The sequence below is a fragment of the Thamnophis elegans genome, chromosome Z (genome assembly GCF_009769535.1).
Source record: "Thamnophis elegans isolate rThaEle1 chromosome Z, rThaEle1.pri, whole genome shotgun sequence".
NCBI classification, from domain to species: Eukaryota; Metazoa; Chordata; class Lepidosauria; order Squamata; family Colubridae; genus Thamnophis; species Thamnophis elegans.
The window spans coordinates 44,121,333-44,139,177 of NC_045558.1; the positions used below are offsets into that span (position 1 = coordinate 44,121,333).

A 17,845-nucleotide genomic window follows, 5' to 3' on the forward strand; every position below is an offset into this window, starting at 1 on the left:
ATGATCATTTAATGCAAATACATTTATATCTAATTATTTTTAACGTTACTGTCAATTTTTAATTATTGTATTTTACTAGAAGTGTAGTGAATAGTTATCATGGTGAACATTGGTAGATCTGGTATAATCTAACAAGCAAACTATGGAAGAACTGTAGAAAATGAAGCTTCAAAGTCTGGCCAGGATGAAGGGGACAGAATATCTGTCAGAGGGTTAGTGCTAATACAGAAGATAACTGCATGCTGCTCTTAATTCAAAATGAAGCAACTCAGCATATTTTTAGCTACATGTAGTGTAGAAAATTTTGCTTAATAATCATATTCTCCATCATCAGTAGCATGTCAATTGTAACATTTATGATTTAATAAACCATGGTTTATGAAAATTCATCTTCCTTTAGTTTCTCTTTGATCTTGCTCTGCTTAAACTGCAATCTAAACTTCATTTATAAATGAAAATGTACTTGGGATAACTTGTAAAAACCAGGAGGAAACTATAGCATTAACATTAAGCTATTTGTCTTTGATTTGGCCAACTTTATTGACCAGAACCAAGGTGCAGAGTGTGATGGCAGTAAATAAGAAGGGTGAATGGCGATTGAAGAACTCTTTCTGATCTTTTGATATGTAGACTGGGTTCAAGAGGATGTACCTTTTCCATCAAAAGTTCTGTAGACATAGGGATGGTCCACAAGGTATGGTTAAAAAAAAAGATGGCAGCCACAAAACACGTTTTATGTGTGATACACATGAAAACCAGGAAGAATGTCAACCACATTGCCATAGCCACCATTTTTATTTTTCTTTTTTTACCATATCATGTAAACTCCTTGCGTAGTATGTTTTGAGCTCTGCACTCTAGGCAAATCCAGATTTAAATATTTCTAAATTGTTTATGAAGTCATGTTCTCCCAGAATGCACATAGATTACACGTTACTTGTATAAGCAAAAGCTTAGGGCATAGATTGCTTTGGGGTGACAGGAATTCTTGTTTATTGAATGCTAGAAGTAAATGGAGTTATTTCTTAATACTTAACTAAGCCGCTGTAGCCAGAATAAGCATTCTTCAGTTGCTGGGGGGGTGGGGGTGGATGGGGATGGAGAACTAAACTGATAGTATGTCTTGGTATGTGCATTGAACAAATGCTTTAAGATATTCCTCCATTATGTTTTATGTGTCCATTTGAAGTACTCCACATTTGTTATAAAATGTTCTGCAAATTGCTGTTTCTTGTACATTAAGCTGACGTTAAAAAAAAACAGGTTAAGTATGCATGATGTGTACCTAGAGACCATGTTTTATTGAATCAAAATACTTTACAGAAAAACTAATGGGAACTATCAAACATGAATCAGCCAGCTGGGAAAAGTCTCTAAGTTTCCATTTGTATAAGGACAGCATTTTCAAAACACTTTACAAAATCTGAGCAGTGACCAAATAGTGAATCATTAATAAGAGAAACAACTACAAATATGTACAATTAAATTCAAGTATAGTTAGAGATTTACAAATTCAAATTACACAAATTTTATTGTAAAGGCTAATATTTGCAAAATATGAGAAAAGTGCCACATTGTGTGGAATCCTTATGTAGGAAATTTATTTTTCTTAACCCATATATTTCAAGACCACAGTGGCTTTCATTCTGGTACCAATTATTCTGTGAAATTCTGAGCAAGACTTCTTCTCTTTGCAACACAAGAAGATGACAGGAACACAACCTTTTAAAATTAATACGACTTAATGTGCGTCTTTGAAAAATAGACATATTGTTTTATAGTCTGGATTATTAAGTGATTAAATAGTAAACAGATACATTGGACAAGTATATTAAAAACCATTGTGTGCTCTGCCTCTCCATAATTAGTGGCTTTTCAAATAAAATATGAATCCCCATTATTGCTTTAAAATTCTGAAAAAGATTATTTAATCCAAAGACAATACAAATGGATGCACTTAAAATCTAATTCTCACCAATTCTTTAAAGCTTCTAAACTCCTAAATTCCATTCTCTGGAAGAGAATAATAAAGTGGTTTATATCAACAACACTTTATTTAAAAATATTATATTAAGCATAAAGTGTTCTTGTTTGGTTCAAAAGCAATTTATCCATGGAATTCCATGATTAGCAAAAAAGGCTGAATAAGGTTGCATCTACTGTAACGTGAAGATACAGCAGTGCTAACATTTCTTCTATGTACCTATAAAAATTCAATGTTATCAAACCAAATCTACTGTAGAGTTATGTTTAATTATGTTAATCAAAGTAAGTCCTTTACTCTGGCAAATATTTGCCCCTCTCAATCAGCTGATACATCAGGGATCCAGTCGGTTTCTGCTGCTTCTGCCTCAAACATCCCATCATCTGCTGTGGTGTAGTGCTCTTGAAACATCTGGCTTTCACAGTTTTCATGTGCGCCTTTCTGACTCAAACAGAAGCCAGTTATGTCTTCATCACCACTCTGTCTTGCATTCCCTGTTTCTGCAGACATCTCACTGTTGTAGGAAGGCATAGGTTTGTGCTCAACAGTCCTGTCTTCAGCACAAGCCAGCTGCTGATATGAAATTACTGGCAATTGTAAATCATTTGTGGGGAACTGTGCTTCTGAACTTCTTCTATTTGTAGCTTCTGACTCCTGTGTTTCTTCTGTCTGCTGCTGTTGGGCTCCAGCACTTAGCTTTTTCTTCAGAGATTTCTTCTCTTGCTTCTGGTGTTGGTCTTGCTTAGAGAATCTCCAATGAAACTGAAAACAGATATAATACAGGTTATGCTTGAAAAAGAAGAAGAGCAGGCATCAGAAGAAATCTTCAACTGCCAGTTTAACATTAATTTGATTTAAAAAAGCTATGTTAGGCAACATAATATCTGGTTCTTGCTTTTTAAATAGAAGTGATTTTGAAAAAAAAGGGACACTACTTTGAGTATTAGATACTGTTCTACAGAAACATTTTTAAGCTTCTCAAGGAAAAAAAAGTAATTTCCCAGTGTCAACAGCCTTATATCAGTTGTATTTTTAAAATGGGTTAATCGTGATTAAGTGGCTCCAACAAATTATTCTTTTCCTTAAAAGAATGTGATTAGTTCACAAACTAAAACATTTTACTGTAGTTAGAATGTTTTCTTAATAGATGAAAACAGGAAGCCTTATGCAAAAGGAAGGCTTTACAGTGCTTCAAATTTGATTCCGACAGTCTTCCGGAATATGCAAAAGCAGAAACACAGAGCCAATTGGCAACTTGTTACAGCAGCTGCATCTTTCCATGATTCTGTGCTCTAAAGTTCTATTTCAGGATTGATTCTGAAGCCTTGCAAAGACTTAACCAATAGTAAAAACAAAAATGCATTAGATATTGTATCTAACATCTGATGAATGTTTGTGTATTTTATCTTCTTGTGTGGTTCAGTTTGAACAATAAAGTACTCAATTTCTTGAAAAATACTACATATGGCAAGTGCAAAATAAAAAAAATGGCAGTGGAAAAAATATTCAGTAGGATGTATTATTATACACAACAATATGAAATCACAGCTGTCAATTCTCTAGCTGGTGTTGGACTTCATTTGCATTGAATTATTCCCAAGAACCTCAAATGTCATACTGTATCAGTGTAATACATCTGTAGATCCAAGCATCGTGGCTTTTTGTAGATGGAAATTTTTGTAGATGGAAATTTTGTCAATGAGCAGATTTCTTAAGTGCTATCCAAGTGCTGTCTGGCTGGTTTACGCTATAATCTTTCAACTTCAATTATTATTTTTCAACTTCAATGTATTTTTTTACTTTCAATTTCTTTCAACCTCAATGTATTATATGGGAGTAATCTACAGTTAGATGCATGGTCTAAGACTAGTGAAAACTTAATAATTCAAGTCATAACCACAGTCAAAGAATGATTATGGTAACATCTAAGAATAAATGCAGTCGAAAGGGTGGGTTTTTTTTTTGTAAAATTAGGTTATTTGAGTGATAAATTAAGAAATTTCCTGATATTGTAGGAGTCCTTTAGATATAAGGATACTAATTATTTTTATTATAATGACTATAATAATTATCAAATAGACATAGAATGACTTGACAAAAGAAAGCAAAGATAGTACCAATAAATAACTTGGGTGCCTTGGGTGCAATCCCAAAACTACTGAAGCACCACTTGAACACCACTGGCATTGTCAAAATTCACTATCAGTTAATTGCAAAAGGCAGCTTTACTTGGAATAGCTTACATCTTGTAGCAATATTTCTAATACAGTTAAACATCTGCCTATCCCAGGTACTTGGGAAGGATTTGATACAAAAATGCCAAATCCAGTATGAACATCTGGCTGACTGTGTGACGAACCATAATAGTGGTTCAGAAGTTTAGACTGGATTTGACATTTTTATCCAACTATAGAGTCCTTTCCAACGAATGGGGCTAGGCGTATGTTTGGTGTCTTTCTTGTTTGTTTGTTTGTTTATTTTAACACAACCAAGTTAATAGAATTGCTTTCCAACAATTCCTTAACTGATAAATTCTAGCTAATTAAGCTCCCTAAAGAACACTCCTAGCTTCTAAAACAATTAAGGGTGAGACTAGTAGTCTGAATTCCTCCGCACCCCTCATCACTATAGTAGGTTAACTAAACTGGGTCAACATCATGCATCTGAACACTTTCCTCATGCAGCTAACTTGTTCAGTTTGATCCCTTTCACATCCTATTTCTTTTTTCTGACAGAAATGCTGACATGTGTTCAGTGATCACCTTGCAGCATCACAATTTTACTCAGAGTTTTCTTTCAAATTTATGTCCATCCAAAAGCAACATATAGACAGTTTGTCTCTAGATTTTCTTCTTTAAATAAATCATTCACATTTAACTATGAAAAAGGTTAATGCTACTGTGGCCAGGACATACAAATGATTAATCAGTTCAGAGTAAAATTAGAGTCAGAACAATCTGGGGAGAGTACAGTATAGACTTAGCAATGCTATCAAATCTTGGATGCAAAAATCCACATGACCACTAAATGGCAGCAAAGAAATACAAAAATTGGGGGCCTATACCTGGTACTTTTAGATATAGGGATCAAGTAATGGGGTGGGGGGTCATGACTGATGGAAAAGGAAGGAGCAGTGAATAAACTATTTAGATTTCAGGAACTGATTTTGCCCTCTTAATTCAGACTGTACTAATGATCTGGAGAACTAGACCAACTTGATATCACTGCTGTTAAGGATGGAATGCAACTTCTTTAAACTACTCATAGTGGCTTGGTACGCTAAACCCTTCTTTCTTTCTCTTTGTATCACAGTATAGTTGATGCCTCTCAATTAGCCATATGACCGAATGTTGCTTAGTTCTGCTATGTCATGTGCCCAATAATGCAATCATATTATTATTTCTTTGTGAAATGAATCAAACATATAATTTGAATATGCTGACTTCTGATGAAAAGATGGCCAACTAATGACATGCCCAGGAAAGGATCCTTGAAAGGTTTTTTGCTCTGGATTGTAGCTTTTCAAACTTACCAACAGAAGGAACTGGCATTCTTTTAGTTTATATGACTCTCCTGGGTTAGGGAAAGTCCTAGAATTATCCCTCAAGATCCTCCAATACAGCAAAGGTCTGCAAGCAGCTTCAGGAGCTGTGCTTCGAAGCTGCCTGCATGCTGAAAGCTGGAGGTCGGAGATGCAATCAGTCGTTGAAGAAGCAGTCATTTTGGAATTTATTTTTCAAATGGACAATAAGTTGTGCCTTTTATTTCTTAATCATTTTTAAGGACTATTAATTTTTATTAAGCTAAAAGAGCTTTTCTTTTTGTAGATCTACGCCATTTGGGGATTTTTTTCATTGTTGAACAACAAAGAAGACTGCTGAAGGCAAAGAGCCAAGGTGGCACAGTGGTTAGGGTGCAGTACTGCAGGCCACTTCAGCTGACTGTTATCTGCAGTTCAGCGGTTCTAATCTCACCGGCTCAAGGTTGACTCAGCCTTCCATCCTTCCGAGGTGGGTGAAATGAGGACCCAGACTGTGGGGGCGATATGCTGACTCTGTAAACCGCTTAGAGAGGGCTGAAAGCCCTATGAAGCGGTATATAAGTCTAACTGCTATTGCTATTGCTAAACTAAAATAAGGAAGTGTTGATGGAGAAATATAAGGCCACAAAGTTGTAGTTCTAGTTTATTATTTTTAGTAATTTGTAACTTGGTCTGCTTTGCTATGAGTGGCTAAAATGTTTCAATTTTTATGATTCCTAAATTTGAAAAATGTTTAAATAAAATCCATCAGTTCATAAATCAGCTATTCTCCAAGGATGTTAAAAAAAACTTCACAAACTACTTCAGAGATGCAATATGTGTAGAAAGTTACTAAGCCACCAAAGCAATTTCACAAGTAGCTGACAAGGCAGAGGACTCAATTGCAATTTTGGAATATAAACCTGACACCAATTTTTATTATGATGTTTTAAATATAAACCTCCCAACAGAATTGAAAGAAAATCTTCAACTTTTAAAAGGACAAGTTTGGGGCATTTTCCTAATGGACATTAACAAGGTTAAGAAACTTTTGAGAAAAAGAGAAACATATAACTACTTGACAAACATTCCAGAGATTATATTTCTTGAGGACAAGCTGGAAGGAATGATTTAAACTAAATGAATCAATTAGAATTAGGATGGATTTTTATTGATTTGATATTTAAAATTGAAAGAAAGTCTTAATCTTGAAAATGCATTTTTTCTTTTATATATAATGCTTAAATGCTTAAGTAAGTACGTTAAGAAAAAGTAAAAAAAAAGATGTATTACCTTAAAGAAAAGTTTAAAGTTTTAAACAGGATGTATATAAGAAAAAAATATTCTATGATGGTAACTTGGAAGAAGTGATCTAAATTTAATCAATTAATTGGGGTTAGTTGGAATTTTATTAGTCTCAAAGTGAACTTTAAAATATATGTTAAGAGGAAGTTTTAAAAAGATGTATTAGAATGTTTTCATGTTTAGAAATATTCTTAAAACTAATTTTAGTGTTTTAAAATGGATGAAAAAAGTATTTTCCCCTCTAAGGTTAAATAATCTGAAAGAATACATGAATTTTGTTAATATAAATGGTGATCGTTTATAAAGATTATTAAGTGCAAATAGAAATGCATACCGTATTGTTTTCATAGCAAGGAAGATAAAGCAGAAATGGTTATTGATTGTTTTATTCAAAGAGGAAAATATATTTAAATATGTTTTTTATTTGGATATCATTTCTGGATTTTGTGCTTGTGATGAAAAATAAATGAAACTTTGACTTTGGTTTTGGTGATTATAGAATACACATTATATACTAATGTGTAAAAGTAAAAAAGTTGAGGTGGTACAGGCAATCCTCAATTTTAGTGACCATTCAAAATTACAACAGCCCTGAAAAATGTGACACGACCATTTTTCAGTTATGATATTTGCAGCATTCCCATGGTCATGTGATCAAAATTCAGATGCTTGGCAACACCGTTGCTGTTTCTCAAGGTCATGTGATTGCTAACTTATCAGTTGCAGCATTTCATTTAACAACTGTGGCAAGAAAGGTCATAAAATACAGCAAAACTCACTTAACAAATTTCTCACTTGACAGAAATTTTGGGCTCAATTGTGGTCATAAGTGGCGGACCACCGGTAAAGTTATTCTCTTGTACTGTGCTAAAAAGAGTTGGAAGTCAACACTTGTTTCTTTCTTCTCTTGTACCTCACATTTTCTTTCCCGCCTCTCTTTTTCCCTACCTTAATTTCCTATTTTTATTTTTCTTTGTGTTTTATACATTGATAAAAGTCAGAAGACAGAAAAAATAATAATTTGAATATGCTGATTTTTATGTTCTATGTGCCTGAGTGCAAGCCTGCTTCACTGCATTCAAGAAAAGACAGTTTTTTCCCTTCACACAACCAGTCTACAACCAAACTAAAATTAGAATAGTTCTTCCATACTGAGTTATCAAGTTATTGTCAGTCAAAATTTAACCAAATTATGTCAAATTAAAGTAATTTTAAATAATAGATCTTGAAAAAGCATAGATTCAAAAAGTTTTGATTACATTTGGCAATCTTATTCATGTTATAAAGTGTGCTACATTCTGTAGCATTTTGACATAATCAAAAATACTAAATAGGCTTTTAAATTTCTCTTACAATTGACAAGAGGACAAGTCTCCCATTAAGCTCATTCCAGATCTAGTTAGACAATATGTACCTCTCTTTGCAATTAAATGTGCCATTCCAAAGCCTCAAAACGAAGCCTTAAACTATTACTTGTGAATCTGGGCATACCCCTACCAAATAATACTTGGTATTTTGTTTTGTTTTTTAATTTTCCTGGGTAATAGAGATCATAAACTGAAGCATCTTACTTTGTGACATTACCTTTGACATGTCTTTCCTTTTAATTAGCCAAAGTAGAGCCCAGGCTTTAAATATGTAAAGGCAAAAGGAAGGGAAAGTAGCAATAGCAATTGCACTTAGATTCAAATACCGCTTCATAGTGCTTTACAGCCCTCTAAGCAGTTTACAAAGTCAGCATATTGCTCCCAACAATCTGGGTCCTCATTTTACCGACCTAGGAAGGATGGAGGGCTGAGTCAACCTTGAACCTGGTGAGATTCGAACTGCCGAATTGCAGCCAGCAGTCAGCTGAAGTAGCCTGCAGTGCTGCACTCTAACCACTGTGCTACCTTGGCTTTGAATGAGTAATAACTCATTGGAGAGATGGAAAGGAAGCAAGCCATATTCCAACTACTGTTAAGTTATAATTCGTAGCATTCCTCAAGCTGGCTAAACTTATTAACAGGAATGGTGTGTCACTCCATCTAAAAGTTGTTGAGCAACAAGTTCCTTGTTCTTGCTTCTACTTCTTTTATCTTCTATATATTTTGTTGCTGTTTGTTTGTTAGCTTTGACAACTGAGCCATAATTGGAAATAACAGCAAAGTTAAATAAGCAACTGACATGTTGCTTTGCTTATTAAAATATAAGTTACTACATTAAATTCAATTAAAATATGCAAGCTTTGCCAAGACAAATACACCAAACAGTGTAAGGCTATATACCTTAGATTGCTTCCTCTTGTTTTTCTGGGGCAGGAAGGGTCTCTGAAGAAAGACAATCTGCTTTGTAGCTAGTCTTCCATCTCTACAAAATAAAAATTAAAAACACTAGCTTGAAAATGTTTTCCATACCTCAATATTGCCCTTTAAAATTAGGACCTATCCACTAAAATTAGCTTTAAAACATACACACACTAAGTCCTTCACCAGGCTAAGCCACTGGGATTGGTACTAGTTAATTGTCTATAAGCTTCTTCTGAACTTTCTTTCATCGTAATATAGTTTGAAGTAGACCATCTTTGGGCAGAAGACTTGACAGAAGGTTAAGAGGACCTTAAGTGGGCACCACATAAATTTTTTTAGCTATTAAAATGTTTTTGAACTGAAAAATATACATTTAATCAATAAACATTTCTTAAAATGTGTAGTCCTTACATTAGGTATCCTCATGCTGTTGTGAATGTAAGGAAAGAAAACACCTGTTGTATTCACCTTCTGACAAAACTCAGACTGTACAGATTGTATCTTAATTCACTGTTTCTTTAACGAAAGTCTCAATAGTAAGGCCTGAGGTAGCACAATCCAACTTCCAACCCCCTCCAAAAATATAGTCGCAGATACAATATCCCCTTTATTCCAAGAAAAGAATTGGTTAAAAAAAGAATATATATCGCAATTTATTGCATGTTGGAGACATAATTTGACTGTATTCAGTCCAAATTTTCTAAGTTAAAGATCTCCTCAAACATTCTTGGTTCACAAAACAAAACTAGGATCTTCATACATTAGAGAAGGCTTAAAAGACTTCTATAAGACTACATAAAACACAAGACAACACTTTAAGAACCAAAAAATGTGCGCCATAATAAATTAGTTTAAGTTTAAGGGCTAATTGGAGTTTGTTGTTTTTGCCTAAAAGGAGAAAACAAAAACATATTTGAATCTAATACAATATTTTTCATTTCTTTAATGATAGATTTTTCTAATTAGAGGCTCTTTCACATTTTAACATACTGTTGCCCACATCCCATTAATAAAGAGGTATGGGCAGTGGACTGATACACACAGAATACATGTAATTGTCTGGAATATAATTTATTTGTCAGATTTGTACCTCCCAGAAGCTCAAGGCAGAGTACAAATGCATCTTCCTCACATTTTCCCTGAAAATATGAGGTGGATAGGGCTGAGAAATTCTCTAACATATATCAAAGCCACCCAGTGAGCTTCCATCGTTGATGCAGATTTGAAACTAGTCTCCCAATCCTACTCTAGGCTTTGTAGCACTAACTACAACCCTAACCTGGAAGAGGCATGAGGTCAAAGTTAAACTGGGTCAACAGTAGGGTACCTCCAAACATCTTTTTTTTTCATTACACTACACGAATCTTATTAAAACAAAGTCTTCTTTCAATCAAGATCAATCTCTGATGACTAATAGACATGTATAGACAGGTGTTTTGTTTTGTTTTTGGTTCTGTTACAGAAGTATTTTATATCAGTGCCTTCTTCCAAGACATATTTTCAATTTCTCAGTCTGGTTTATAGCCTAGGTCCGAGATGGCGAACCTATGGCACACGTGCCACAGGTGGCACGCGGAGCCATTTGTCAGCTGGCCAGCACGCATGTGGGCGCTGGCCAGCTGAGTTCAGTCTTTTTTTAAAGACATTTGTCGCCATCCCCAGGCTCCAGAAGCTTTATAGGAGCCTGGGGAGGGTGAAAATAGCCTCCCCGCGCCCCCCCCCCCCGGAGGCCCTGCAGAGGCTTCAGGAGCTTCCCTGAAGCCTCTGGAGCGTAAAAAAACCACCCTACAGACAAACTGGGAGTTCGGGAGCAGACTTTCAGTTTGCTTGTAGGGCCGTTTTTAGTCCTCCAGAGCCCTCAGGGGCCTTCTGGAGGCTTCCCCGAAGGCTCCGGAGGACGAAAAACGACCCAACGGACAAGCCGGAAGTCACTTCTGGTTTTCTTGTAGGGTCATTTTTCATCCTCCAGAGCTTTCAGGGAAGCCTCCAGAAGGCCCCTGAAGGCTCCAGAGGGCTTAAACTGGCCCTACAAGCAGACAGGAAGTGACTTCCGGTTTGCTCATATGGTTTTCATCCTCCAGAGCCTTTAGGGAAGCCCCCAGAAGGCCGCTGAAGGTTCCGGAGGGCTTAAATCGGCCCTACGAGCAAACTGGAAGTCCGTTCCCAAACTTCCAGTTTGCCCATAAGGCCATTTTTTTGCGCTCCAGAGGGCCTCGGGGGGGGGGGGGTAGGGGAGGCTGTTTGTGCCCTCCCCAGGTTCCTATAAAACCTCTGGAGCCTGGGGAGGATGAAAAAAGCATGCAAAAATTGGGGGGAGCGCCTGTCATGCACGCATGCGCGCTGGGGTGTGTGTTGCGCATTTAATTATGAGTGCAGCACGCCCACGCATGACCCTCCTGCTCTCTCCCTGCTTATGGCACATGAGCCAAAAAAGGTTTGCCATCGCTGGCCTAGGTATTCAATAGAAGCCTTTTATTCAAATATTAACCAGCCCTGATCTTGTTTACTTTTTAAGCCAGGCAATGCAGGACAACTGCTACCACCTATTAAAACATTTAAGGTAATTTCTTACTTAAATTTGCTGGCCCTTCTAATTAACTATTCAGGATTATGCTTTAATTGAGTGGCTTATTCCATAGCTGCAAAGATACTTGCAAAAACTGAGACAATCACCTACAGCCATTCAGTTGATAATTAGTTTATGAAAATCATAAACATATTATGTGACAATTACTAGCTTTCAAACATCTGATTAAATAGGTTCATATTGAAAAAGTTCATTGATATCTGAATGGAACCTTCCAATTGATAGTGAAATGAAATCTGAATGGAGATTGGGCAGCTGAACTGTAGGAAATAGTTGCTAGTTGCTAGCCTATATGTCAGTGCATTATTTTCCTGGCAGCAGAAAGGAAATAGGATCCCTTTATGGGTACTGCAATCCTAACACCTAAATAAATACAATTACGTGTGCTTCAATCCTAATGTAATTTGTTCCCCTCTATCAGAGTGGTTAATAAAAGCAACACTACTACAGATGAAGTAACAGAAAACAGAGTGTAAAAATGAATGAAATCAGCAAAAATTCATGTTGATAAATAAATTGATAAGCCAAGCTACCATTGTCTAGCCATTTTCTATGAAAAATAGAACAACCCTATATGTGGTGCTTGAGCACTATCTTTAAGGTGGTGAGGATGGGAATTAAGTATATGCACTGTATTGACAGGTGCAATCTAAAGCAGTCCCAGCTTTGCTCCCTTCCAGATGTTTCAGATTGCAGGATCTAACATCCATGATCAATACAACTGGGATAAAGTATTGGGGATAGCAATTCAAGGCTTACTAAGGAGGGCTAATCCTACATTATATCTTGGCTACCATTTTAAGGACACAAATAAAAATTAAGTAGTTTTTAGAGAGGCAAAGGAATTGTGATTGTTTTTGGCTTCAAGATGTGGTTTAATACCCTGGCACACTAAATCTAGTGCTAATGATGTTTAAAGATGAAGACTTCTGCAAAGGAACAAAGATAAATGGCAGACATACAAGGGATAGTAGCAGCAAATGGTCTGGAAGCGATGCAGCTTTTGTATCTTTGAATTCTATGACAATAATTTATATTCATGGAATGAAATTTTCCTGCTTTCCCCTGTAGCTTTCCACAGCCGCCTCCAAAAAGATCCCCATGTCTGGAGATTAAAGACACTTTGAGAAAGTGTGAGATGTTGTGCAGGTGAATATCACTCCTACATGAAAGACAATCTGGGATATGAGCCAGCAAGGAGGAATGCCCTCATCCATTCTTTCATCAGGAAAAGAAAATTAAACAATAGATAATGTTTCAGATAATTGATAGGACTTGCATCTGCAGCTTGCATAGTCTCCCCTGTGCTTGCCAAAGACTGCTTTCTACTTGCACCACAAGATTATCGGCACAAAAAGAGAAAAGGCTGAACACTTCAACCTCTATTGTTATATAGGCAGCTTCTGTGACTGTAGACTGTTCAAAAGCTCCAAAAGAAGATCCCTATTGTTAAGATCAATGACAATTTTTATGACTGACTCTTAGACTTAAGGAAAGACTGTCTCTTGACCATACCTCTTTGTCTTTACAATTGAAGTAGGAATCACACAGGTCAGCTGCCATCCATATACCGCAAGAGAGTTCAACAAGGGGATGTAATCTGTCTGTACATGAACCCCCTAACAGAGAGAAATTAAACAATTAGAATTAAATGTCAAAATTGAGTCTATTTCATAATGACAGTTTATTAATGGATTAGATTGTTTTTGCAAATTCAGCGAAACTGGGAAATAAATTGATATCCCAAAAGAAAAGGAATGAAAGATGATTTTTCAGTTCTTGCTGAAGGGATAAATAACCTTGTTTAAACAGGAGAAACACATTTCTTTCCATGCTCCAAAACCTTCCATGTGGCTGATGAATCAGATCAACAGGAATAATTCATTTAGTTTTGTTGGAGATTCCCTGGATGAATGGCCTCCTGCATAATAGCTGAAAGAGAACAATTACCTCCTTCCAGACAAAAGAGTATTCAAGCAATACAAAAATCTCAGCTCAACTAGCAGGGGCAATTCTGCTTTGGATTGTACAAACACAGCACGGTGACAGTTAAAATATAGCGAGAAGCTCTTCATTTACACCAGATGGGCCAAGAACACACAGGGGAGGGAGAATCCTGATTCTGACTTTCAGAGCATTCCATGGTGTGTTAAACAACATTAGGGCAATAATGAGTCCAGGTCATTTACATCCCAGCAGCAACAGCAAATAAACAAAATGAGTGCAATTTGCTTTGTTCTTTGCGTTACCCATAGGCATTTGAGCATCACCAATTTGTTATTTTTCATTAGCAAGTATGCAAACAAGCATTAAGTAATGCTTTACACATTGGGGTCTAACTCAAGCAGAATTATTGTCCACACACACAACAGGTAAAGGATTGTTTGGCTTCAAACAGTAATGTAACACAAGACATAAGCCTTATCTAGAGTAGGAGAGAAATGGGTACAATCCCAATTTATAGAAAGGTTGATGAAGAATAATAGATTTGCTGAGAATTGACCCATCTCAATGTAACAATTAACCATTTCCTACAGGGAACGCTCTATAGGTTGGGTTGGATTTCAACTGTTAGAAAACCAGTCAGCAGGCTTCAAAACATGGAGTCCACCTCTTGACCTTAAGTACAGTGGATGCTTTGGCAGTTAGCACAATCAAAGGAGAAATTCACTCCCTTTGTTGTTACAGCTTTGTAGTGTCTTGCTGCCCAAAAAATCTCTGTTTTGTTGCCAGGTTTTTAATGGCCAAGAGCTGCTGGGAAGGGAGTAATTTGTAGGAGGTGTCATTCCCTTCCCTCATGACCCAGGGCAGGACTAAATATTGTTGGCACCTAGCACTCAAGTTTTGATGCAATACAACTGTCTATGTTTGGTTTTTGCAGAAGCTGTATCATTTTGCTGTTTGCTATCATAGGTGTCTTTCTCTATAGACATTCCTAGCGGGCTCACAGATTATTATTTCTGTGATCCTACTAGAATTTATTGTTATTATGATTATTTAGATTTAATCTTCCTTTTTGCTCCTGGTAGCTCATATCACTGAGGGGACCAAGTATTTCATCAGAATTCTTTCCTACTAAGGAAAAAAATACAGATGTTGTTAGAAGCAGAGTTACAATGTAGAGCACATTAGTTGGATTTCTTATAAAACTCCATGACTAAATGGGTATATGCATAATCCATCTTTTAAAAAATCTATTGCACTTTTTGAATATATTTTATCAAGCTATAAAACAGTACAATCAACATTTCTTTAAAATAATTGATTTTAAAGAAATGTATCTAACTCAATGTATAAATTAAATAACTATACAATGACACATATATTACTACTGTATACAACAGTGTATACTTAAAAAATACTATTTTACAAAAAAACTATATGTTAAAAGAAATAAAAAGCCCAATACTAATACACACATAAAAATCTGGATTATAAAAATGAGAAGAAAAAAAACCCAAAACCTTTAATCTCCCATTCCCTTCTAAAAAAGGGGAAAACATTAAAAATAAAACAAAATAAAATATTTTGTGCATAGCTAGATGCATCATGGAAATATGTATCTGGCCACAGCATCTGTTTTCATTGTTCTGTATTATTTTGTTATTGTTTTTAAAACCACAGCAAGTGTTTTTTACACTCTCTGTTTTTCACTGGCCCCATTTTGGTTCTATTTCTCTTACACTTAAGGCTAACTAATTCTTTCTTAAAAGTAATCCTTAAAGGACATGAAAAAGAAAGCATATGTGCATGTAATTTCATACATAACTTTAGATGTAATAAAAACCTTAACATTTCTAGCACCATATATAAGGAAATATATAATAGTAGCCATTTTTAAACCTCAAAAGAGGTTAGTTAAGATCTCAATATTTTTTTAAAAGAAAGCATACGTACAAAGTGGGAAAGAGTGTAAACGGATTTACAAGTCATACTGAAAGACATTTTCTTTTATGTGTGAAAGGGAGCACAATTTTAATGAACTCATTCCCCATTCTCTTGCAGTTGGTAAGTAATCTCTGATCACACTTTGAGTGTCAAAAAAACTAGAGAATATTGAGCTGCCCATTTTCTACCCTTGTAGCAGATAAAAAGAATTCAATCTTACTCTGATTTTGGTGTTATTAGCCTATTCTCAGCAATAGTATGGCTCATTAGGAATATCTAAAAAGCTATGTAATTTGTGATATGGCCAAGCCAGTTTAAAGAAAAGCAACATGTATTAGCATTTTCCCTGTTTTTCCTCAATAATACAGGCTTTAAAATAAAACCAGTAATAAATGAAATAATACAATCCACATTTGTATAAGACTAGAGAAAGTGCATCTGAAAAGCAATTTTTCAACCAATCTCTGGATCAAAATTGGCAGCTGTAGAATTGAAATAACTTTAGAATCTGAGATGATATATATGGTCATCAATCCAGCTTAACCTTTTATATGTTGAAGTATATATGAATAAGCAGTCTTGATTTTTGCCTGTCAAATACTTCTTGGAAAACACAAATAAGCAAAAGCCACAATGCACAGGTACTGGAACAGCAGTATTTGCTGAATGTATCACTTCTAAAGTAATATTCCTAAACTCCATTAGCATACAAGTAGTCTAAGACATGACTGCAATAGTGCCTACCCATTGCAATTACATGCTATAGCAGTCATTAGATGAAATATATCATCTAATAACTCTACTCCTTCTCTCCCCAATGAAAAATAACAAATGTGCAGGTTGTTAAGTGGAGTGTGGGCTGCCTTCTGAGTGGGAGAGGCTTAGTACAGGCCCAGGTCTACCTGCCGTGACTCACAATGACTTTTCCACTTCCAAAACACTCCACTCCATTTCTCATGCTTTGGAACCCAATAGACCTTTTACAACTCCCACCAGACCTTAGGCCTGATTCACACCCCACCAGGCCAAACATTTCTCTTACCTTTTGAAGAGCTCCGAGGGCTCCCAGAGCCCTAGAATTACTTTTTTTTTTGTCATAGCTGCAGGGTTGCAAAAGTGGCTGTGCATTTTGTTCTGCATACAAAATAGGCTACTGGGGTCACTGCTGCATGGTCTGGGAACAAACTGCCACAACAGGCAGGACAAAATGATGGCTGCATTTGGATCACTGCTGCATGGCCAAGAGACACATGGTCTGTCCTCCTTCCAGAAGTCCAGAGAGTTTCAGAAGATAACTATGGTGTATGACAAACATGTGGTGAAGAGACCCAAGTACCGCAGTGGGATGGGATTATGGGGTGAGAGGTAGAAGGGCACTGCAGTAGAGGTGGGTTCCTACCGGTTTGGCTGAGTAGGTAGTAACTTGGCCTGCCAGATCCCCGAACCAGTTCTATCTCTGGCGCTGCCATCTTGATTTTAGATTCTGTGCATGCGCAGAACAATCTTCATACTAGAAATGTATTTTTCCCCTTTTCTAACGTTGTGTACATGCGCAGACCTTTTTAGGTGCAAATGTGCACGCATGTGAAAAAAAATGCACGCCAAGCTAGCAATAATGTCGACAGCAACCCACCCCTGCACTGCAGGAAGACATGACTCTCATTACTCATATTCCTTGTTTTATGGTTTTTGAACCCATCACAGTCCATTTCAAGAGTCTTATTTCATCTCCCCCAGAACCAACAAATCTTCAGCAGCCAATACCAAATGCCTAGAATGCATTTTGGTTCATAAACAATCCTTCTCTTTTCCATCTTCCCTCAATCTCTCTCTTCAAGTATATTAACTAGTAGCATCAAGGGAAGGGTAGCTCAAAAGAGAAAACATGAAAATCATGACCTTGCAATAAAAGTCCCTTCGTTTTTGTATGTGCATCAATATTGCATTCATGTACACAAATGTGACATTGTGAATACTATCTTGTTTATTTTGACTTGTTCCGATGGATGCCACGATCAGTTCTTTGTTCTTCCTTGCCAGTACATCAGTTTCCTTTTTTTTGTGAGAAAGTTTCTGAAAAGATGTTTACCTCTTCTTCTATAAGCTATGTTATCAGCTAAAAAAATAGCTCACAATAGAAAGCCCATAGGTGTAGCATGCTCTCACAATAGACACAGATTGACCAAAGTACATATAGTATTATTTTTCTATTTGCATGCAAATTGATATATATTTTAACACCTCTGCATTAAATGCTACAAAGAAAATTAAGT

General features: G+C 36.1%; 1 protein-coding gene across 1 annotated transcript in view; it reads right to left on the reverse strand.

The window, feature by feature from the left end:
• Positions 1–1,275: 1,275 nt before the first annotated feature.
• The window catches only part of RFTN1 (raftlin, lipid raft linker 1), a 120,767-nt gene continuing 104,197 nt past the window's right edge, over positions 1,276–17,845 (reverse strand). The window contains exons 8-10 of the mRNA XM_032237353.1: positions 13,200–13,303; positions 9,077–9,158; positions 1,276–2,746 (exon numbers count right to left, since the gene is read on the reverse strand). Of these exons, the coding sequence (XP_032093244.1) occupies positions 2,303–2,746; positions 9,077–9,158; positions 13,200–13,303 (630 nt within the window). The 3' untranslated portion in view covers positions 1,276–2,302. The remainder of the gene's footprint in view (positions 2,747–9,076; positions 9,159–13,199; positions 13,304–17,845) is intronic.